Source organism: Alexandromys fortis, unplaced genomic scaffold, assembly GCF_014885135.2.
Source record: "Alexandromys fortis isolate MF-2015 unplaced genomic scaffold, M_Fortis_MF-2015_v1.1 scaffold_403, whole genome shotgun sequence".
NCBI classification, from domain to species: domain Eukaryota; kingdom Metazoa; phylum Chordata; class Mammalia; order Rodentia; family Cricetidae; genus Alexandromys; species Alexandromys fortis.
Window position 1 is genome coordinate 108,095 of NW_026068284.1, and position 23,045 is coordinate 131,139.

Genomic DNA, 23,045 nt, shown 5'->3' on the forward strand with positions numbered 1-23,045 from the left:
CATCAAAAGGGAGGCTTTCATTGTGATAATTACATATATACACATAAGATAATTGAGCTGTATTCACCCCCGTTACTACTCTCTGTTATCCCTTCTCCCCTCCCTTTCCTAATCCCCTCCTACAGCCCTAGTGTTGCTTAATTTAATTTTATGTCCTTTTGTGTTGTCTTTTGAAGACAGACACTAAAACAAAATCCCACACTAACTCAGAATTGAGTATAATAAAGGGCTATTTATTTAGGGGTTGACTCACAAATCACAGTCCTCTCCTTGAACAGGGAACAGCAAACAAATCCTGCAATGCAAATAATAGCTCACAAGTATTCACTCTATTACTCACTATTATTATCAATTCGAGTAAGCTCATACTAATCTATTATCCCATCCAATTTCTCCCTTTTTTTCAAAGAGATCCCTGAGCTTACATAATTTTCCCCATCTCCCAATCCTATAACAGTTATAATCAACCACTAAATAATGTCCCTAACCCTGAGGACAAACTTTGTTGGAGAGGGGGCATTGTCTTCTAGAATTACTTCCAGCTGTCATGAGGGTGATGTTCTTTCTATGGGATCCTGTGAAAGTAAAATGATGGTTAAGGTTCAAGATTACTGTCTGGTATAATTGCAAATAGTCTGAGTATTCAGTAGGGTTTTTCTGAGGTTCCTATTTGGAGTTCTGTCCAGAACTTTGTAAAAAAGTGCATCATTTCACCTAACCAAGTTGGAACCATCTTGATCAGCTGGTACACAAATTAGGACTTATAGTAGCACTATCAGCTTCATGATGTCATATCAACCAGGTGGAGTTGTAGGGCCTCATCTTCTTCCTGGAAAGTTCAAAGATTACTTCAGGAAAATTAATTGCTCATTGTTTATACAGACATATATTCAATAAAATGTGTGATAGAGACAAAAATATGTATTAAGAAAAGTACATTTTTTCTAAATTATTTCTTCTTTCTGTCCCAGACCAGATAGTTCCTGACCTGAGACAGAAACTCTGAATTTTCCTTTTAAGAACACGCTTGGATTTAGAGAAGGATAGAGCCATTGTCCAACTCCAAAGCCAGCTTTGATTTTTAAGTGAATCATGACTATTATTCCAATTCATATTCAGAGATTCTTAACCTCAGATGGCCCATCCTCATAAGTGATAATTTTCTTTGCTTGGTGATTCTATCTGGATAGTTATCATTTCCTCTTGAGGCATCTAGCTGTCCAGGATCTCTTGACTCTTTGAAGATGAATATTTTCCTGCAAAGACAAGAACATACTCTGCCCCAATCCATATGAGGTTTCCTTACCACCTCATTGGTTGTCACCTCTGTGGATGAGCTGTCATTTCTCTTTCTCAAGAAATTTCTCTTTTTCAAACTGAATCTTTATTAATTTTGATGGTATACATAACTTTTTTTCTCCCGTTGAAACAAGAGCAAAACCCTTCCCCAACATAGCACATCTCCTGGCTTCTATTGTGAGGTCAACACATCCTTGAAATGCACCAGCTGATTTAATTCAGAAGACTTTTTTATTATCCAGTGTTTCTCTGCTGCTGCTCTTCCTTTTTCATTAGTGTTAAGAAAATTTAAGGTTAATAAAGCATTTTGTAATCTATTTCTGGGGTATTTTCCATCCCTTTCTGTTTTTTTTTTTTTTAAAAACATATCCTTCGATTTGATCTTTCTATAACTGCCTGACCTGTAGGATTGTTTGGTATACCTGTAATATGCTTTATATTATAACACATAAAAAACTGTTTCATTTTCTTAGAGACATATGCTGGACCATTAATTGTCTTTATTTATGCAGGTATACCCATAATGGCCATAACTTCTAATAAATGTATGATTACTGAATCAGCCTTTTCTGAGCTTAAAGCAGTTGCCCATTAAAAACCTGAATATGTTTCTATGGTGTAGTGTACATATTTCAATTTTCTGAATTCTGTAAAGTGGAACACATCCATCTGCCAGATTTCATTCCTTTGAGTATCCTTTGGGTTAATCCCTGCAGGTATCAGTGTTTGGTTATAGAAAGAGCAAGTAGGACATCTTTTTATGATTTCCTTAGCTTGTTGACATGTAATAGAAAACTCTTTCTTTAAACCTTTGCTATTGACATGATGTTTCTTATGGAATTCGGAGGCCTTCAACACACTTCCTAAAAAGAGCACAAGCTCTTTGCCAAGGTTCATTGTCTTCCCATACATTTTAAATTTCATCAGTAGTAAAAGGCACTATAATCTCTGCTGGGTCTATTCCTGCTAGTTGATGAAGTCTCAATTTTCCTTTTATAATTAATCCAGAGACTTTTCCACATAAGTTTTTAATTTTTTACTTGGTTTATGTTGTAAAAATATCCATTCTAAGATAATGTCTTCCCTTTGCATTAAAATTACCGTGGGGGAAATTCTGGAAGGCAATATGACTGAAATGCAATTAAGATTTGGATTCACCCTATCCACATGTGCATCCTGTAATTTTTATTCAATGACAATCAATTCCTTTTCCACCTCAGCTGTTAATTCTCTGGGACTATTTAAGTCTTTGTCACCATCTAAGGTTTTGTTTAAATGAATTAATAGATCAGGTGTTATCCCAACAGCCAGTCATAGATTGGAAATATTTCCTAACAATCTTTGAAAGTCATTCAGAGTCTGCAATCAGTCTCTTCTAATTTGTGCCTTTTGTGTTCTAATTTCGTGTAAACCTATTTTATAACCTAGGTAACTGACAGAATCTCCTTTCTGTTTTTTTTTTTTTCAGGAGTAATTTGTAATCCCCATTTTGGAAAACTTTCTTTTGGGGGGGGGGTCTGCACACTATGTTCCACATACGTAGCATTTTAAATTAATTATCTGTTTATTTGGCTGTCTTCCTTAGGGGACCTTATGTCTTTGAATGCGGGGAGACCACATTCATCATTGTATCTCTGGTGCTTAGAAACCAAACAGACCAGCAGATAACTGCCTAGGAATTCAAATTTCAAAAATCTCAAGACCTGGCATTTCACTTCCAAATAGAGAGTTGGCTATGCCAAAGAGACACAACACTCTCTAAGATAGGAAGTTTCTTATGTAAGTCAAACAATAGCTCAAGAGTCTGATTGTAGCCCACACTCAGGAACTGCACCCACTACACTGGAGCAATTGTGCAATGGTTAAAAGCACCGGCTGCTCTCATGGAGGACCCGAGTACAGTTCCCAGCACTCAGGTTGGGCAGCTCACAAGTGCCCGCAATTCCAGCTTCGGAAAACTTTCTTTAAGTCTTCAAACATTCTTTTTAAAGTGTCTATGTTTGAATCAGATAGCAACATGTCATCCATGTAATGGTAAATTATAGATTTAGGATTTTTATGTATTATTTTCAATGACTGACTTACAAAGTATTGGAATAGGGAATAGGGTGAGGATATTCAACATTCCCTGTCGAAGGATGGTCCACTGGTATCTCCTAGTAGGTTGAGAATTATTATAAGTAGGCACTATAAAGGAAAATTTTTCTCTGTCATTTTCTTGTAAAGGTATAGTGAAAAAACAATCTTTCAAATCAATAAGAGGCACCATTTTCATAATAAAGAAGACAGAGGAATTCTACAATCTGGAATTCCTCTGTCTTCTTTAAGAGGCCCTATAAGTTGAGTTACCTTTTTGACAGCTCTTAGATCTGTCACCATTCTCCATTTACCAGATTTCTTTTTAACAAGAAATACAGGAGAATTCTAAGAGCTGGTTGTTCTTTAATATGGTAAGCATCTAGTTGCTCCTGTACCAGTTGTTTTAAAGCCTGCAGTTTGTCTTCTGTTAATGACCATTTTTAACCCATATTAGTTTCTCAGTTTAACCATTTTAAAGGTATGGCTGTTGGTACCTCTAAAGGTTTGCCAGTTGCCTTGTGTTATTATACTGTGTAAATGGCTGGTGAACTTTGTGTATAGTACATTATAATATTCTGCCCAGAATTATGAGTTTCTGGGACTGCAGGAATGTTAATCTGGGTATTCCATTGCTGCAGCAGGTCACAACCCCATAAATTATTAGCCACATACAGCCTTAGCCTTCCTCTTTGTCCTTCTGGCCCTATTCATTTACCCATCTTGTACTTTGTTTCACTCGAGATAGGGTTCCAATTCCTAGGTATTGAACATCTGTCTCTTGAAGAGACCAATTTGGATGCCAAGATTCTGGAGTAATGATACTCACATCTGTACCCCTGTCTATCAAACCCAAAATTAAAAGGCCATTTATACACACTCTTAGCTTTGATCTTTGATCATTTATAGAAGTCAGCCAGAATATATGTTTTCTATTTCCTACTAGAATTTTTTATTCATCCTCCATGTTTATTCTTTAATCTAGGACAGTATGGCTTTCTATAGAAGGCTTTGGATTTTTTAATTTTCCTAGTGAGGCATGTCCTCCACAGTGAATGGGAATGATTGTACCATTTTTGACTTGGGGCCTGAGAGAAGCACCCCAAGGAGTTTCCCAGTGGTATTGGGTTACCTTGTCTGTCTTTTGTTGTTCTGCATTCAGTGGTCCAATGTTAGCCTTTGCCGTACCTTCTGCATAATCTAGGAGGTTGTTAACTTTTACTTTTGCCATTCCCAGAGAAGACATTATTTCTAGGGATTCCTTCTCTACAGTCCCTTCTCTGGTGTCCTATTTTACTATAGTTAAAACATTTGGCATTTTGATGTCTCCTCATACCTTGGGAAATTGCTTCTCCTTCCCAAGATTCAGTATGATAGTCAAATGTCTCAGTGTTCATTGTATGCAGGATCTATTCATCCATTAGTGCTGATTTAACCCTAAAGGCCCAAGTATTTTTTTGCATTCTAAGTTGGCATTTTCAAAAGCCAGAGATTCAATACGTACTCATCTAACATCTGGGTCTGTTACTCCTATTTGTACAGCCTTAGTTAATCTATGTAAAAAGTCACTAAAGGGTTCTCTCTAGCCCTGTTTAACCCTAGTATATGATTCAATTCGTTTTCTGGTATCTTGAATCCTTTTCCAAACATTTAAAGGCTGCTTTGTGGCATAGGGACAAGAATTGTTCTTCATAAAGTGCTTGAGCCTCTGGGTCAACATGAGTGCCCTCACCAAGAATTTGATCTGGTGAAATCTCAAGTTCTTTGCTTTTCCCTGTTGTTCTAAAATTTTAGCTTCTTCCCTGAAATAACATTTTTATATTAGTTGAGGCCTGTCATCCAGGACTGCTAAAACTAACGGAAGCTAGTCATGTGGCCTTGCTTTAATGCTAGAAGACCATGACTTTATCATCTCCTTGGCAGATGCAGAATGCAAGCCATAAGTTACAACACTTTGCTTAATTTCTTTTAGATCATTCATTCCTAAAGGTATCCATCTACCTTCTTTGGATCCTTGGGGCATTTAGAACTTGATGCTTTGTCAGAGTAGATTACAGGGTAGGAAGCTAAAAGCCTGAGTCAATCATCTCTGACAGATACTGGTGATGCTGAATTATGATGTCTTTGTGCCTTCTTTCCCTGTTCATCAGCTCCAATAATTTCCTCAATTATTTCAAATCTTTTTACTTCTGCCTTTTGTAATGCCTGAATCTCCTGGCCTGTACATATTTCTAGTGATTTAATTGAGGCACCTGGTCCTCATTTTGCACAGGTGATTCCAAGGTCTAAAGTTTTTTCTTTAAAGATAAAATCTCATTTCCTGGAGAGATACTTGATCTGCTAAATGGTCATAACTTTTAAACAAATTTTGATTGCCAAATTTAACAATATGAATTTTCAGATAATTTTTCAGTATACTCTGACATGGATTAAATTTTTTCTGTCAAATTAATGTTACCCTTTTCAATAGTATTATTTTTTAAGTAACTTTATATATTGGATAGTATTAATCCTGTCAGCTAGTTGTTCAATATTAGGCTGTAAAAACTGTATTATTTTTAAAAGTGCCTTATTCTTGGCTCTTTTGTAAAACCATTATATGAAGAAAAAAACCTGACCCCCAATATCCAATAAATGTATATGTCGCAACAAACATACAAGCCTTGCAGACTATAATCCAAAGTATTAGCAAAAATTTACTAAAATTCTCAATGATAATGTTGTCTGCCATGATATAACTTTCAATTTCATTGATTTAGTAATTAATAAAATGTTTATTTGTTTTGAGGCCCGGTAATTGTTTTAGTTGTAATAATACTTATTGTTGTGGTTACAGAATTAAATCAATTCCATAAAAGAGCAATAAGCCCAGAACTCATGAGCAGGGAACACAAACTGGAAGCTGCGCACATTGCTATGTGGCAGGGAATGCAGGAGNAGCAAGAAGCCCAGAGCTTAAGGGCAGGAAACACAAACTAGAAGCTGTACAAGTCACCATGCAGCAGGGCACCTGGAGCTGGGGAGGGGATGTGTGCTAGCTTGGGAAATTTCCACTTTGCCTTAGGCATTTAGCTCCACTGTGGTGGGAGTTAAAAAAAAAAACTGCTTTGTATGTAAATGCAAGTCAAGCAGACAGGGGTAGGAGACTCTGGGCTGTGGACAGCTTATGCCTTTAAGCCAGTCCAACCAGTAGGTGTGGAGTTCAGATCCATGTGGGCACCAGATGAAGACGGATGCTAAAAGGAAATCCCACACTTGCTCAGAATTGAATATAATAGAGGGTTATTTATTTAGGGGTAGACTCACAGATCACAGTCTCTGATACAACAGGGACCAGCAAACAAATACCGCAGCTGGAAAAGAGAGCAACCACATTCTTTACATAAGCATATATGGTGTAAGAGGCCACACCCAACTGGGCAGGTAACTTAAAGGCTACTAGAGGTAGGAATTCCTACAGCGGGCTTTTAGCTTATTTTTGATCCTTGTGGTTTTCATAAGGGATGTTTGTCTTTCCAGACCTGGCTTGTTTTCCATAAGCTCCATCATCTTCCCTCAAGCACTGCAGTATGTTCTTCTTTGCAGCCACGTGAAACCACCTTTAGTACTGGCACCACATTTCCCTTATCAATTTGTCCATGAACTGGCACCTAGGCTGAATCCATGATTTGGGTTCTGTTAGTAGTATGGACAGTCATGCATCTCTGTAGTAAGTTGCTTTTGGTTCCTTTGCTTTAAGGCCATGAGTTAAGTTAGGGCTAGACTATGTGGAAGTCCTATAGTAAATGTTTTGAGACACCTCCATAACTATCTCCGTGATTGTCAGACTGATTTACATATCCTGGTGTGAAGCCTTCCTAACTCCTTCAACCAAGCACTGTATGTGGCCTTTGCGTTCTTTTTTCCTCTATGAGTGTGTGTGTGTGTGTGCGTGCGCGCGCACGTGTGAGTTTTGATGGGGTAGCATAAGCATCTTTGATCACAAATCTTCATATACTAGTCTAGTTATTTCCTTGGTTTCAAAGGGAAGCTGCTGTCATTCCTAATAAACTCCATTAGTGCTCAAGCCCTGTGTGATCACTCATAGGCACTATACCAGGGAATGATAGGCTGTATTACCTTTAATACAGCTGACAAACAAGTTGAGAGAGGTAAGAGATCATGCCAGGAGACAAATTTTCTTCTGCTAAAATGCTCTCAGCTTTTCTCCGGGCATCAACCTTATCATGCCTAGATCCCAAGCATGCACCCATTAATGCACCCGTAGCTAGGAATTATAATTATATAAATCTTTACAGCCCCTGCAATCATTGAATTCACTCAACTATACCCACTCCCCTCTTCCTGTTCTGTCCACTGAAATGGTGCAGCTATTAGGTACATGGATAGGCTTTCCAGAAGTGGAAGATGACCTGTTTCTCTGTCACTGGCCAACCACGGCATCTGTGCTCTCCAAAGAATGGAGAGCACAAGTCGATTGTGCTACTAAAAGACTGAAAGAAATGGGACTTGCCAAGCAACCTCAATCTGTGTCCAGTGGTTTTCTCCTAGGGTTGATTTTGCTTTTCTCTGGTGTTCTCTTGTCTCAGCAAGGGATGCCAGATAACCAAGTATGGCCTGAGCTGCAGGTTATGTAGAGCACATATTGTTCCCAGGAATCTCGCGCATTGATCCTCTCTGGTTGATGTGGCCATGGCTGATGGAGAGAGGGGTCCTTTGGAGTTGGATGAGGGGAGGTCTCTTTGATCGGTTCTGTTGTCCTGCCCAAGGAAGTGGGACTGCAAATGTATCACTGTTCTTAAGACCTTAAGTGCTAGTGTTTAGGAGCCAGTGCGTTTGTAGTCCCTGGAACCTCAAAGATGTCCTCTGAGACAGGGCTCTTTCGAATCACATTTATGTGGAGGGACTGAGAGCTTAAAGGAAATGTTAAAGAAGAGGCTAAGTGTGAAGTATCGCTTAAAGAGGCATCAGCATCTTACATTAAGAAATAGTGATCTGTGGGCTCCATGTGAAGGAATTCTGCCCTGCGGTTTTTTTGTGGCACACATAAACAAGTACAAGGAAAACTGGGCTAAAACCAATGTTACTAAGTCAAAGAGCATTTGCTTGTTGGTAAACAAAACAAAAGAAAAATGACTGTACAAAGCAGTTAGGACCTAATATTTCTATTGCTGAAACAAACCATCAAGGCCTCTTCTGAGATGTGATCTGTGAGTGCTGGTAGGTGCTCCAGGACTGTGTACAGAAAGAGCTGTTTTAAACAGACCCTCTGTGTTTCTAATATGTGCTTTCTTTTTTTCTAAAGGGATGGACAAAGAGCAGCAGTTAGAGAATTCAAGATCACCCCTGAAGAAAACAAAACTAGTTAAAATCAAGAAAAAGAAACATGTCAGGTTTCTGTTACTGTAGAGAGCTGCGTGGAGCCACACCTGATGGCGATGTAGAGAGCTGCGTGGAGCCGCACCTGATGGTGCTGGCTTCCACCCTCTGTGATCCTGAAAGCAAGCGCTCTCTGTGATAATCAACTCCTATTATTGGCTAAGGCCTGACTCATGCTATTATCACGCAATGATTATCAGCTGCTTGCATATGCGTGGACCTATGGGCAGTGCCCACCTGGCAATTCGGGGTTGGTGGCCTGTGCCTACTTAAGGGCTGGGAGAGGTTTGCCTGGAGAGAGAGAGAGAGAGAGAGAGAGAGAGAGAGAGAGAGAGAGAGAGAGAGAGAGAGAGAAAGAGAAGGAGAAAGCTTGCTGTGAACAAGGTCCTGAATAAACTGCTTGCAAGAAGAGCTCTGGTGTTGCGGTGTTGCGTCTTCCTTGCTGGTCGAGGAGTGCCGCCACATGTTACCTCAGCAAGCTGACAAGAAAACGAAACCCTCTTACCCTGGAGATGCAGATCAGGAGGTGTTAAAATGTGAATGCCGCTACTGCCAAGCTTGTGTGGGGACCACGTCCGGAGTCTGTGGGACCAGGACAGAAGCAACCTCTCATTCACCCTCCCCAGAAAAGCTGATACAAGACTTCCATAACCTGACACTCAACCCTCGTTCCACCCAGCCCCCTGTTCTGCCAGAAGGAATACAAAAAAGAGATAACAAAGTGCATTGGCAGCAGAAGAACAAAAAGGGGTTTCAAAAGCTTCTCCCCGAATGGAGAGAATAACTCTGGCAATGTCATCCTCATGTGAAGAAGATCAGAACCTACACTATCGTGAGTGTCAACATCACCAATCCCTAGGGTGATATGGTTTTGGTTGCATGGTCAGTAGGAGTATCAGCATCCAGCTTGGTGTCAATCATACCTTTGGTTGGCAAGTTTCAAGGCTATCCCACAAATGTAGCAGCCTTTTTCTTAGTAGTTTTGACATCCTCCCTGGGGCATTCTGGGAAGAGATACTCTTTGGCAAGGGCCACCACACAGCAATAATTCTATACTCCCAATAATGCTGTTTCCAAAACTTAAACAGGTTTTGACTCCTCCTTCCTTATGTTGTTGCCAATAAAGGTAGAACATTGATGTAGAGTGTATGTCTTTCTGTTTTCAAAACTGTGTCCATTCCGTTTTATCATCTGGAACCCAGAAGAATCACCAGGACTTACTGAGGTGCGTGTGTGTGTGTGTGTGTGTGTGTGTGCGTATGTGTATGAAATTTTTGTTTCAAATCCATTATATCAATGTAATGAAATATAATTCTTTATCTAAAAAGAATCAGAACATATCAAGCATTCTTCATGTAATTAGTTCCCCAGTTGTTTACCATATGCGTTATACAGCTACATACATAATACACTCTAAGCAGGGCACTGACGCTGATACACTGGCTGTGTAGACCTCTCTGTCACTGTATCATGTATGTAAATTCATGCAATGACCACTGCAATTAAGTTTTATCTCTTCTCTCAGAAAAAATTTTACTCATGCTGGTTTTTATGATGGCACCCAGCAGCATGCTTCAACTGGGACAGCCATTGCATTGTTTGCTAGTTCCATTATCATTCTATTTCACAAACATCATATAAAAATGGTTGGGCTGGCCTTTTCCACTCACCACCGTACTCTTAATTCTATACACTTGATTGCATTTATCAAGATTCCATTCTGAGACTATAGCTTGTGGTCCAGCTGCTTGCCCAGCCTGTGTGGGCACCTAGATTTGATTCTGCAGTAACACACACACACAAACACACACACACACACACACACTTCACTGGGACAATGCATACTCCTAATCTGGTTCCATATACTTGCAGTGCTATTGCAAATTTCACCTCCCCCTTTACTGGACTCTGCTGAGTGACAGTCATAGAGAGAGACAATTTAAAATGCATCCTATCAAGGGAGAGTTATTATTCAGTGCTGCAACATTGTTGCCATTGTTTTTGCTTGCCGTGTACACACATGCAAGTGTTCACATGTGTGTGCTCATGTTATTTTTTTTTTTTTTAGGTATAGGGTCTGGTGAGATTTCCACCATCCATGTTGGCATGTCAACTGATGTTGTCATTGTGGAGGTCATGTTTAGGTGACCATAATTTTGAGATTTTATGGGTGCAGTTTCTCCGGCACATATAGAAGACACTTTTCATTCGCAAACATCCTGGTCTTTTGGCTCTTACAATCTTTTTTCCCCATGTTTCAGAATATTCCCTAAGCCTTTGGCATAGGCGTTGTGTTGTTGATGTATTAGTTGGGGATGTGCCCCCACAATCATTCTCCCTGTTTTCCCAAGTGTGCATTCCTGTAACAGCCTCCCTCTCCTTCAAAGTGAAGCCCCTTCAATGAAGGGTGAGATGTACTATTCTCATCTATACACATAAGGATAAGTGTTTAGAATGTGCTTGGAAAGCGTCCTGGTCTAGGAAGTGGCAGTATTGGGCTGCCCTCTAGTACCCATGCCCTTACTATATTCTAACATTTTGTTTGTTTCTTTTGTTTGTCTTTCATGTTTTTTTTTTTTTATTCTTCTCATTGTATATTGTTGTATTGGGTTTTAGGACTCTTTGTTTCCTTGTTTTTTGAGACAAGGTTTCTCTGTAGTTTTGGAGCCTGTCCTGGAACTAGCTCTTATAGACCAAGTTGGCCTTGCACTCACAGAGATCTGACTGCCTCTGCCTCCTGAGTGCTGAGATCAAAGTCGTACACCTCCACCACCCAGATCAGGTTTTAGTATTCTTTTGTTTGTTTTTCCCTTTTGTGCTGATGTAAAGTTTTTCCACACAATATGTTTTGATCATGTTCTTACCCTATTCCAGCTCCTCCCACATTCATTTGTCCTGGCCAACTATTCTGGAGCTTGGGGTCTGCTCTGGAATGTGGATAATAGACCCAGTGATATTCCAGTGTAGAAAATTGGTTTTCCCTTTGCCAGCAGGCATCAACTGCAAATAGCTACATGGTCAGTAGTGAGACACTATGTCTAATTCCCTTTTTCAATGCTGGGGCCCTGTCTGGCTTGAACCTGTACAGGTCTTATGCACACTGCCAGTCTCAGCGAATTCTTAGGTGTATTGGTCCTGTTTCATCAAAAAGACAATTTTTCCTTTGAGTCACATTTGTCTCTGGCCTTTACAGTCTTTTTTCCTCCTCTTCCACATACCTTCCTGATCCTTGATAAGAGGCTTGTGATAAAGACATTATATTTTGGACTGAGTGCTCCAGTCTCTCATTCTCTGCACATTGTCCAATCATGTTTCTCCATGTTAATTTTCATACGCTGCAAGAAAAAGCTTGTGCAGTTTTCATTGAAAGAGGTTTATGGGTATTTCAGTATTTCATTAGGAGTCAATTTCTACTTATAGCTATGGTCCTTTTCAAGAACAATAATAGTAGCTTTTCCTGTAGGCCCATCATCTAAGCAGTCTTAGATTCTTCAATACTTCAAAACTGTTAGGTTTGGTTCCACTTCATGGATTAAGTCTTAAATTAAATAAAATAAAATAAAATAAAAACCAAGCAGTGGTGGCACACGCCTTTAATCCCAGCACTTGGGAGGCAGAGGCAGGCTCCAAAGCTACAAAGAAACACTGTCTTGAACCCCCCCCCCAAAAAAAAAACATACCACCATACCCCCTAAGCCGGCCCTTTTGTCTGTGAGGTCCTTGGATCCCAGCAAGAGGCCTTGCTTCTGTACTGAGGAGATCTGGAGTGGAGAGTGAGTGGCTACCCAGCCAGAGGGTCCCGGGGAATGGAGTCCAGTCATCCTCCAATTCCCCAATCTTTTGTGGCCAACCAGCTGGGCATGTTCCTGGCTACTGACTTTCTTTCCTTATCCCATCACATCTTGCCCCCAAGCACTCATTTCCATCTGTGTGTTCCCTGGATCCCCCAACTCAGCCTGCTTCAGAGCTGAGGGTCTTCAGAGCCAGTGGCGAGTGGTCCTGCTACTGGGGCTTCTTTGTATCACACCAGCCTGTCCCCGAAGACTGCCCTTTTGTCTGAAAGGTCCTTGGAGCCCAGTAAGAGGTCCTGCTCCTGTACTGAGGAGTTCCTGTGTGGTGAGTGAGTGGCTGCCCAGCTGGCCAGTCGCAAGAATGGAGTCCAGGCCCCCTACAATTCCATAAAATTTTCTTGGCATCCAGCGGGGCATGTTTCCGGCTACTGACTTTTGCTACAAAATCCCATCTTGCCCCTAAGCACTCCTTTTCATCTGTGGGGTCCTTTGATCCACCAGGACAGCCTGCTTCAGGGTGGAGGGCATCTGAGATCCAGATACACTGCTGAAGGGATCTAAGAGAGGGTAGACTAAGATATTCCCAAGGACGCAGTCAGCCACAGTAAAGATTGGACCAAGATGCCAAGATTCTCCTGGCCTCATTTGAAAAAAAAGTTGGGCAGGTGACAATGCAAGAATTCCTCCAACAACCTAAAAAGCAACATGTTAACACAAGAACCCAGCAAACATGCAACAGGAAGACATGAACAGCCTAACCCAGAAGAAGAAGAAGAAATCAACTTTAAATGTAACCTTATGAAAATGATGGAGACCCTTAAACAGGAAGTGAAGAACTCTCATAAAGAAATGGAAGAGAAGACAAACATAAAGTTAGAAGAAATTAATAAATCCCTCAAACATACCCAAGAAAACCAAGAAAAAAACAATCAAACAAGTAATGGAAATAGTTCAAGACTTGAAGACCAAAATGGAGGTAATAAAGAAAACACAAACCGCGGGAAAGCTGGATATGAAAAATCTGGGTAAAAGAAAAGGAAATACAGAGACAAGTATAACCAACAGAATGCAAGAGATAGAAGAAAGTATTTCAGGTGCTGAAGATACTATAGAGGAAATAGACTCATTGATCAAAGAAAACAGCAAAACCAACAAAATCTTAACACAAAACATCCAGGAAATCTGGGACACCATGAAAAGACCAAACCTAGGAATAATAGGAGTAGAAGGAGAGGAATTCCAGCTCAAAGGCCCAGAAAATATATTCAACAAAATTATAGAAGGAAACTTTCCCAACCTAAAGAAGGATATTCCTATGAAGGTACAAGAAGCTTACAGAACACCAAATATACTAGATCAAAAAAATCCCCTCACCATATAATAATCAAAACACAAAACAAACAGAATAAAGAAAGAATATTAAGAGCTGCAAAGGAAAATGGTCAAGTAACATATAAAGGTAAACCTATCAGAATTACACCTGACTTCTCAATGGAAACCATGAAAGCCAGAAGGTCTTGGATAGGGTGCTGCAGACACTAAAAGACCATGGACTTTAGACTACAATATCCAGCAAAGCTTTCTTTCACCATCAATGGAGAAAGCAAGATATTCCATGACAAAAACAGATTTAAGCTATACGTAGCCACAAACCCAGCCTTACAGAATGCACTAGAAGCAAAACCTCAACCCAAGGAAGCTAACAACACCCTCAATAGCACACATATCTGAAAACCCTTTACCAGCACAACTCAAAGAGTGGAAACACAAATACTACCACCAAAAAAAAAAAAAAAACTGGAGTTAACAAACAATGGTCATTAATATCGCTTAAAGTCAATGGACTCAATTCACCTATAAAAAGACACAAGTTTAGAAAATGGATATGAAAACAGGATCCAACATTCTGCTATTTACAAGAAACACGCCTCAGTGTCAAAGACAGACACCATCTGAGAGTAAAGGGTTGGGAAAGGGTTTTCCAATCAAACAAACCTAAGAAACCAGTGGGTGTGGCTATCCTAATATCTAACAAAATTGATTTAAAACTAAAATCAATCAAAAGAAATGGAGAAGGACCCTTTATACTCATAACAGGAGCAATACACCAGGATGAAGTCTCAATCCTTAATATCTGTGCCCCTAATATAAAAACACCCACATATGTAAAAGAAACATTACTAGAACTCAAATCACACATCAAAACCCACACTGTAATAGCAGGAGATTTCAACACTTCTCTCTCACCAATGTAGAGGTCAAACAGACAGAAACTTAACAGAGAAATAAGAGAACTAACAGATGTAATGAAGAAATTAGACTTAACAGACATACATCTATAGAACATTCCACACAAACAGGAAAGAACATACCTTCTCAGCATCTCATGGAATCTTCTCAAAAATTGATCACATACTCGGTAATAAAGCAAACATTTACAGATACAAAAACATTGGAGTAACCACCTGTGTCTTATTGGATTACCATGGAGGAAAGTTAGAATTTAATGACAATTCCATCCCCAGAAAGCCTACAAACTCATGGAAACTGAATAGTCAACTACTGAACCACCCTTTAGTCAAGGAAGAAATAAAGAATGAAATTAAATTAAATTGCATTGACACCTGTAAGTGTGTTCATTCTTTTAATTTATGTAAGGTTTTTTGTACTCAATTTAAGAAATGACAAATTTTGGTTTTCTATTGTTCAGTGAGAACATTAGGCCCCAGCAACATGTCATTATGTAAAGAAAAATAAAAGTGCTGCAGAAAAAAAGTTGGGAGCATGCTGGTGGGGGTGGTGTAGGGGGAAGGGGAGATGGGGAGAGAGAAGGGAGAAGGGGAGCATTAGGGAGCGCTTTGGGGAGTGGGATGTTTGAGATGGAGGAAGGACAGATATGGGAGCAGGGAAGAAGATATCTTAATTAAGGGAGGCATTGTGGGGTTGGCAAGAGGCTTGACTCTAGAGGGGATCCCAGTTGTCCACAGGGATGTCCCCAGCTAGGACCCTGGGCAGTGGAGGAGAGGGTGCCTGAACTGGCCCTGTCTCTTAATCAGACTGATGACTATCTTGAATATCACCATGAACCTTAGTCCGTGGAAAGATGGAGATAGAGGCAGAGACCCACATCAGAGCACTGGACTGAGCTCCCAAGGTCCAGCTGAAGAGCAGAAGGCAGAAGATGAGCAAGGAAGTCAGGACTGCTAGGGGTTGGTCCACCCACTGAGGCAGTGTGACTGATCTAATGGGAGCTCACCAAAGTCAGCTGGATTGGGGCTGAATGAGCATGTGATCAAACTGGACCCTCTGAATGTGGCTCACAATTGGGGCAGACTGAGAAGCCAATGATAATGGCACTGGGATTTGTCTCTACTGCATGTACTGGCTTTTTGGGATCCTAATCTATTTGGATGCACATTTACCTAAGCCTTTATGGAGGTGGGAGCACCTTGGACTTCCCACAGGGCAGGGTACTCTGCCCTCTCTTAGGACTGGAGGGGAAGGGAGAAGGGGGAGGGGAGGAGTGAAATGGGTGGAGAGGAGAAAATAGAAATTTTGAATGGTATTATTTATAAAGCAGTAAAAACCCTGCGATGACGTTTGTTCCACTATCACACCAGGATAACTTGCAGACTGGTCGCTGCTGTGAGTCATTGGTTTACTAGCTGGATGATGTTGATGATTACCTTTCTACTTAGGCAGCTTTCAAAGTACCTTCTTGCACCATTAAGTCTCATCAGTAGAGGTGAATATTCTAGTTAGGTACCAATTTGATTTCAATTTTAGAGTTTGCATCTGTCAAGCATGAGCCCTGATTTAACTCTCCAGAAAGAACAAGCAAAAGCAAAAATAAAAACAGGACTCAGCTTCCCCTAGTGTCACCTGTTAGCCCTTGAAGCCTTTCATTATAGCCCATTTCCATTCCTTTCTGATGTTTGCCAATGTGAAGAATGTTTCTCTACAAGGCACTTACTTCATCACCACCACCACATGTGAATAAGATCCAGAGTGAGCAACAGGAACCAAAGAACAGAGCACCTACAGAGCAAGAGCACAAAACTGCCAGGAAACATTTCAAGCATTATGACTCCAGAGGCCTGGGTCCACCTGCAATATCACAAAGATTAAAAGACAAGACAATATGCCTCCTCCAGAGGCCAGCCACTGTGTTGCAATAGGCCCTGAGGAAAGCAATTTAGCTGAAACAGAAGACAAGAACTGGAAAGCAGAAGCTATAATATCTTCATAAATCTTAAAGAGGATGCAAATAAATGTCTCAATAAAGACCATAAAATACAAATGGTTGAATAAAATATTAAAAATGTTTTAAGACAATGAAGTAGAACTTAACAAAGAAGTAGAATATCTTAGAAAACCCAAACTAAAATAATACTGAAAATGAAACCTCAGAATCAAACAAAAACTTCAGAGGCAACACAAACTGATTCAAAGACAAAGAAGGAAACCAATTTCCATCAAGAGCATTGATCCAAAAATATTCAATAAAATACTCAAAAACCAAATCCAAGAACATATCAAGAACATCATTCAACATGATAAAGAGGGCTCCATAACAGAGAAATAGGGATGGTTCAACATATGAAATTCCATCAATGTAAACAACCACTAAAAGAAAAATCCACATTATTATCTCATTAAATGCTGTAAAAGCCTTTGACAAAATCCAACACCAACACCCTTACATGACAAAAGCTTTAGAGAGATCAGTGATACAAGGGACATATCTAAACCTAGTAAATGCAATATATACCAAGTCAATAGCCAACATCAAATTAAATGGAGAGAAATTCAAAGCAATTTCACTAAAATTAGAGACAGACAAGGCTGTCCACTCTTCATATCTATCCAATATAATACTTGATGTTCTAGCTAGAACGATAAGAGAACAAAATGAGATCAATGGGATTCAAATTTGAAAGAAAGAAGTCAAAGTATCATTACTTATAGATGATAAGATGGTATACACAAGTCACCTCAAAAATTGTACCAGAGAAACCCTACATCTGATAAAGAACTTCAGTGAAGTGACTGCATGCAAAATTAAATTTAAAAAAGTAGCCCTCATATGTACAAACAATAAACAGTCTGAGAAAGAAATCAGGGAAACAATACCCTTCACAATAGCCACAGAAAATATAAAGTAATTTTCTGAAAAGAGCACCAACAGTGTAGAGCACCAATAGTGTAGTCACTAAGATATACAATAAATGGGACCTCATGAAACTGAAATGCTTCTGTAAGACAAAGGATATAGTCAATAGTATAAAATAGCAGCCTATAGAATGTGAAACAATCTTCACCAACCCCACACCTGACAGAAGGCAGATATTCAAAATATATAAAGAAATCAAGAACTAGACATTGAAAAATACCTCAATTAAAAATGGTGTACAGATCTAAACAGAGAATTCTCAATGGAGGAATATGAAATGGCCAAGAAACAAAGAATTTTTCAACATCTTTAGCTATCAGGGATTTAAAAATTAATGTATTTGAGATTCCATCTTATACCTGTTAGAATGGCTAAGATCAAAAACACTAATGCAAGCCTACACTGAAGATGATGAGGCAGAAGGGGAAAACTCTTCCTCTGCTGGTGGGATTGTCATCTTTTACAGCCACTTTGGAAAACTGAAACTTGATCTTGATCTACCTCAAGACTTCCTGGGCATATACCCAAAGGATGCCTAACCATACCACAACGGCACTTGCTCAACTATGTTCATAGCAGCTTGTACATGGAGGCTTCTCTCCCACTCACCAGTGATGTGAGCCCACAGGTAAGCGGCCACTGGATAGACTCATGGGAATTTGTACATTCCATATGAGGAAGCCCACTTGAAAAACATAGGGAAGACTTGTATTTTGGATAGTCATTGTCAATTAAATAGAAATCTTATGAAATCGTGACGTTTCTCCCTTCCATGATATTCCAACTGTGTATAAATCATTCTTGAAACCTGACTTTTCCTGTATGAGCAACCTTTTTCCACACTGTGAAGCCCTGGTGTGAAAGTATTCACTCAGCCAAACCTTTGTTCTAATGGTCAAATCTTTTTGCTTGTCTCCCACAACTATCCTTATTGACAGGATTCATTGACAAGAAAGGAGTCCTAAGCAGGAGGCACTGAACAGAGAGACAATTTGTCTGTTCTTTTTGATAAACAAGTCTGCATAGCCCTAAATTCTCTAGCATCAGACTATAGAAGATGTAATCTACTGGCCTTTTGCTCTAAGGTAACAAGCTATTAATATTCTATATTTACTCCTCACCTTGGTTTCAATTAACATAAGATCATAGCCCCAGGAAATTAATTGTTTATGCCCTTACCCCTAGAGATAATGGAATAAGGTCTGAGTCACTAAGCCAGTCCCAGAGGAAAAATTCCCTTCTCACCTGGGTGCTGGTAGGCACCCCATTAGATCTGAAAACAAAGTCTCCAAAGAGATTTGCTTTCATACAGCCAGCTAGATTCTGATGCAAATGAAGCACTAAAGTCTTTGTCCCAGGCCCACAGGTTACTAAGGTTACCAAGGCTGTGTTCCCAGGCACCCAGCAAGGGAGCAGAAGTGCTCAGAAAGTGCAACAGCACTGCTGTGTTTTTCTACAATTATTAATCACAAACTTCTAGTTTAACTAGTTATGCTTAAGAAATGTAGTTAGCACACAAAAACTTCTTTTCAAAATTTTGTATTGAATCAAAGTCCCACTCTTAATTAATCCTCCCGGTAACTACTGGGGAGCTCTACAACCATGTGTCTTCTAAGAAGAAAGGTACCTCCTTGCCAGGCTCAACTGGTTATTGCGGTTCTGTGAACTGCATGCTTGTTAATTGTTTGTATACAAACTGAAAACCATGTGGGATGAGCAAAACAATGAAGTAAAAGCCTTATCACCGACTCCATCCAGTCTCTTCTGAAAACCCATCATTTGTGAAAGTTCATGTCTGGCCTTCCAAAAGAAAATGCCTCTGAGTTCCATATTAAAGCTTGCTTTGGCAGATAGATTCCATATCAGGCAGCCCTTTAGGAAAATGCCAGCAGAGAGGTTGAAAGCTCTAGTTGGGTATATGATGTCACCACCACTAACTAGATTCATTTGCCTCCAAACGTGGTTGATTGGGTCCCATACCCCCAATCCTGCATTTATTGGTGTCCTCTGTTGAACTTTCTGGAATGTCCAAGGCAGAGGTAAGAAGCTGAGAGGCAGAGGGACCCTTTGCTCCTCAGGGGCCTCTACAGGTCTCAGGCACACAGGAGGTCACCCTATCCACACCAGCTCCCTGATGATAGGTCTTTTCTTCCCCTCCTGTGTGTCCCATGGCAGGCCTTCCCACCTCCTTCTTGCTTGCAATGAAGACTAAGGACTCTGTCCTCTGGGACCTTTTAGGAACCTCCAAGATTAGTGAGTGCTTCCAAAGGACCCCCTGACACCTCACACTAAAGCTTCCCCTGTCATACTCCCTGCACAGCCTGAGAGGGCACTCACAATGACTTTGAGACCTTTGCTGTAGTCATGAAACCTACTGCCAGACTCACTCAAAAGCCATCTGAATCTCAAAACTCTCATGGTTAAAGTGGGTGATCTTAAGGATTTCAGTTTGAATGTTTAGGGGATGTTTGTTTGCTTGTTTTATTTCTGAGTGTTTGTTGTTTTGAGACAGGATCTCACTATGTAGCTCTAGCTGTGCTGGAACTCACTCTGTAGATCATGCTGGCCTCAAACTTACAGATATGCACCTGCCTCTGTCTCCTGGGTGCTGGAATTAAATGTGTATACCACCATACCTGGCTTCAATGTGAATCTTTGTATATGCACTAAGTCTTCATTGCTACCCAGCCTTCTGTTAAGTTTTGGTGTGGTCTAAAGACTTGCCCAGTGCCATAGAACAAAATCATCCCTGCCTGATTTCTACAGCACCTCTCTGCTTGCATTAATCTGTTATCTAACTAGGCAAAGCAGATCAGTAAGGAGACACAGTGGTTACTGCATTTCCCATTGCTCTTTAGATGTCCTTTTACACCTCAGATCACTTTTAGACCTACTTTACCCCACTTATTGTCTTTTGTTAAAATGTCTGTCCTTTCCTGCTACCATCTCACACCAATTACTTTCAGAGAATTGTGTTTAAAATGCCAAGTAGTGCTTGTCCTTCTGCAACAGATCACAGGGAGCTGCCTCTCCCTCCAGCCCTGGGATATTAAGTCCCATTTATAAATGTTCAATAATTTTAAGTGCTGTTAAATTCTGAAACTGTTAGTGCAATCTGGAGATTTCCTTGACTCTACTGTAAATGTCCTTTAAATGTTCTTTTCATGTGATTCAGACTCCCAAGCCCGGACTTCTGCCTGTCAGCCTTATGCAGTTCCCATTCAGAAGCCTACCATAATGCCTTGGTTGTACCCTGGTGCCTTGAAACAGTGCACAGATGCCTTGTGCAAACTGCAATGCACAAACATATGCACGCCAGCTCCAGTTCCAGAAGGTGCTCTACCTGCCAGGGTGTTTTCAAATAGTTTTAAGAGGTTTTGTCAGGATTTACATTTTGGCATCTTATCCCGGGGTATACACCTCAGAAGGCTCTACAGCCATTTCACCTGGGTCAGAGGGCAACACTTGCCCTGGTGGCCCAGCGGGATGGCTGCCATTGGTACACTCCACAACATTCCATTAGCATGAAGGGTTTGAAGTCACTGATGCAAAGATATTTGCTGCACCCCCATTTCTTCTGTATGAGCTGGCAGCTTGCTTCTCTTTCTGGGTCAGCTTGCCCTCTGCTGTTGTAATGTTAGGTCCATTAGAAGAACATCCCTTGTAGTCTGTTCTTGTCAGTTTGGGGTCTGGGATTTTGTTTTTTTCATGACACCCTGGGCTAAGCTGGTAGCTTGAAGAGGAGATGGCACCTGAGACAGCAGCTCATAGAGCATCACCTGCTGTTTCTGCAGAGGCAGCAGCCCTTGTTGTAGCACCAGGGACAGCAAGGGGCAGTGGAAGAGTTCTTGGGCCACACAGGCTGAGGCAAAAATAATGGGGAGCTGTAGGAGAGGATGCGACAAGGAACCACAGAAAGACAGAGAAGGCAGACACTGATGCTGAAGAAAGACAGAAGGCTGAGAAAAGCCAGGGGCGGAAAAGGATGGTATCTACCTCCCTGAAAGTGTTTGAGGACTCTGGAAGGGCCAACGGTCTTGGCATTCTAGGTCTTGCACCTGTGACAAGAACCCCTCTCAGGGGCCAAGGGTCCCAACACTGTAGACCCTAGACCTGGATGTTAGGCTCAAGTACCTGAGCATTCTAAGGAAGAAATGTAAAACTTGGGAGGGCTCCCTACTTCTGCTCCACTCTGCTGCTGGTAATCAGGGATTGAAAAGGCTCAAATGTCCCACAGACACCGGACATTAAATCCTTGAGGAATAAGTCTCCAGCAAAAGTGTTGGCAGTCAAGAGTCTCTGGATTATTAAGCATTAAAGAGAATTTAGTACTATTATTCTGTTTAATGGAAACTATATTAAACTTCCCCCTAACATTTCTTTATATCCATACATTAGTTCTTCTCTCAACACTCACAAGAAAGCCACCATTTGAAGTAGATGGCAATAACACCGGAACCTCTAATGGTCAAAGAATAAGAGACTTGGAGGCCCCCACGGCCACAGACTGGGTCATCTAAAGCATGAATCTGTCCATTCCAAGTCTCAGGGACCATCAGGGAAGAAGGGAAGGAACAATTGTAAAAGTCAGGAGTGGTGGATGTTTGTCAGGAAATTCCATTTGCGGGACATGACAGAACTGTTGCCCATATGAATTCCATGGCAGCTGTGCCCACATGCACAACACACACACAAGGTCAAACCAGGAAAAAGATTAGCATGGATTAGGAAGCAGCTCATGAATTTACAAGCCTAGCTGAGGAGCTATTAGCAAGTGATGGTTATTGGGGGAAAACCCAGCTTTTTAAGGGATTTGGATCCTGAGAAGTGACCCATGCACCAATAGACATTCTTAAAGCCCTGCACATACAAACACCATTACATGGTCTTACGAGGATGTTAAAAAGGAGGGAAATGGGAGTCTGGGAGGAGGCAGAAATTTTTTTTTCAATTAAAAAAAAAAAAGAAAACAGCCAGGCAACCAAGAAAAAAAATTACATGTAGTTGGGAGGGATATATGGCAGGAGGGGAAGAACAGCAATTTCATGATGGGATTTATCAGAGCAAATTCTATACACGTGTGAAATTATTGAATGATAAAAGTGGTTAAAGGCCATTGACACCGAGCCTAATGATGTGTTTTCAATCAGATTCCATGTGGAATCAGGAAAGAAGAAGCTACAATGAGTTGTCTTCCAGCCACCACACATAAACTATAACATGTATCTCCACACAGACACACAGAAAAATAAATAAATGTAATTTCAATTTCTTAAAATTACACTGATTTAGAAATATATTCTTTTTTTTTTTTTTTTTGGTTTTTC

The 23,045-nt window shown here is 40.5% G+C and overlaps 3 protein-coding genes across 10 annotated transcripts in view; all 3 read left to right on the plus strand.

Annotated features, from left to right (window-relative positions):
• The window catches only part of LOC126494802 (protein FAM156A/FAM156B-like), a 100,714-nt gene extending 90,822 nt beyond the window's left edge, over positions 1-9,892 (plus strand). The window contains exons 3-4 of the mRNA XM_050132216.1: positions 8,681-8,754; positions 9,152-9,892. Coding sequence (XP_049988173.1) covers positions 8,683-8,754; positions 9,152-9,538 — 459 coding nt within the window. The 5' untranslated portion in view covers positions 8,681-8,682 and the 3' untranslated portion in view covers positions 9,539-9,892. The remainder of the gene's footprint in view (positions 1-8,680; positions 8,755-9,151) is intronic.
• LOC126494808 (protein FAM104A-like) overlaps positions 1-23,045 on the plus strand; it is a 185,565-nt gene that overhangs the window by 90,993 nt on the left and 71,527 nt on the right. The window lies entirely within an intron of this gene.
• Positions 1-23,045, plus strand: part of LOC126494807 (protein FAM156A/FAM156B-like) — a 155,225-nt gene that overhangs the window by 42,296 nt on the left and 89,884 nt on the right. The window lies entirely within an intron of this gene.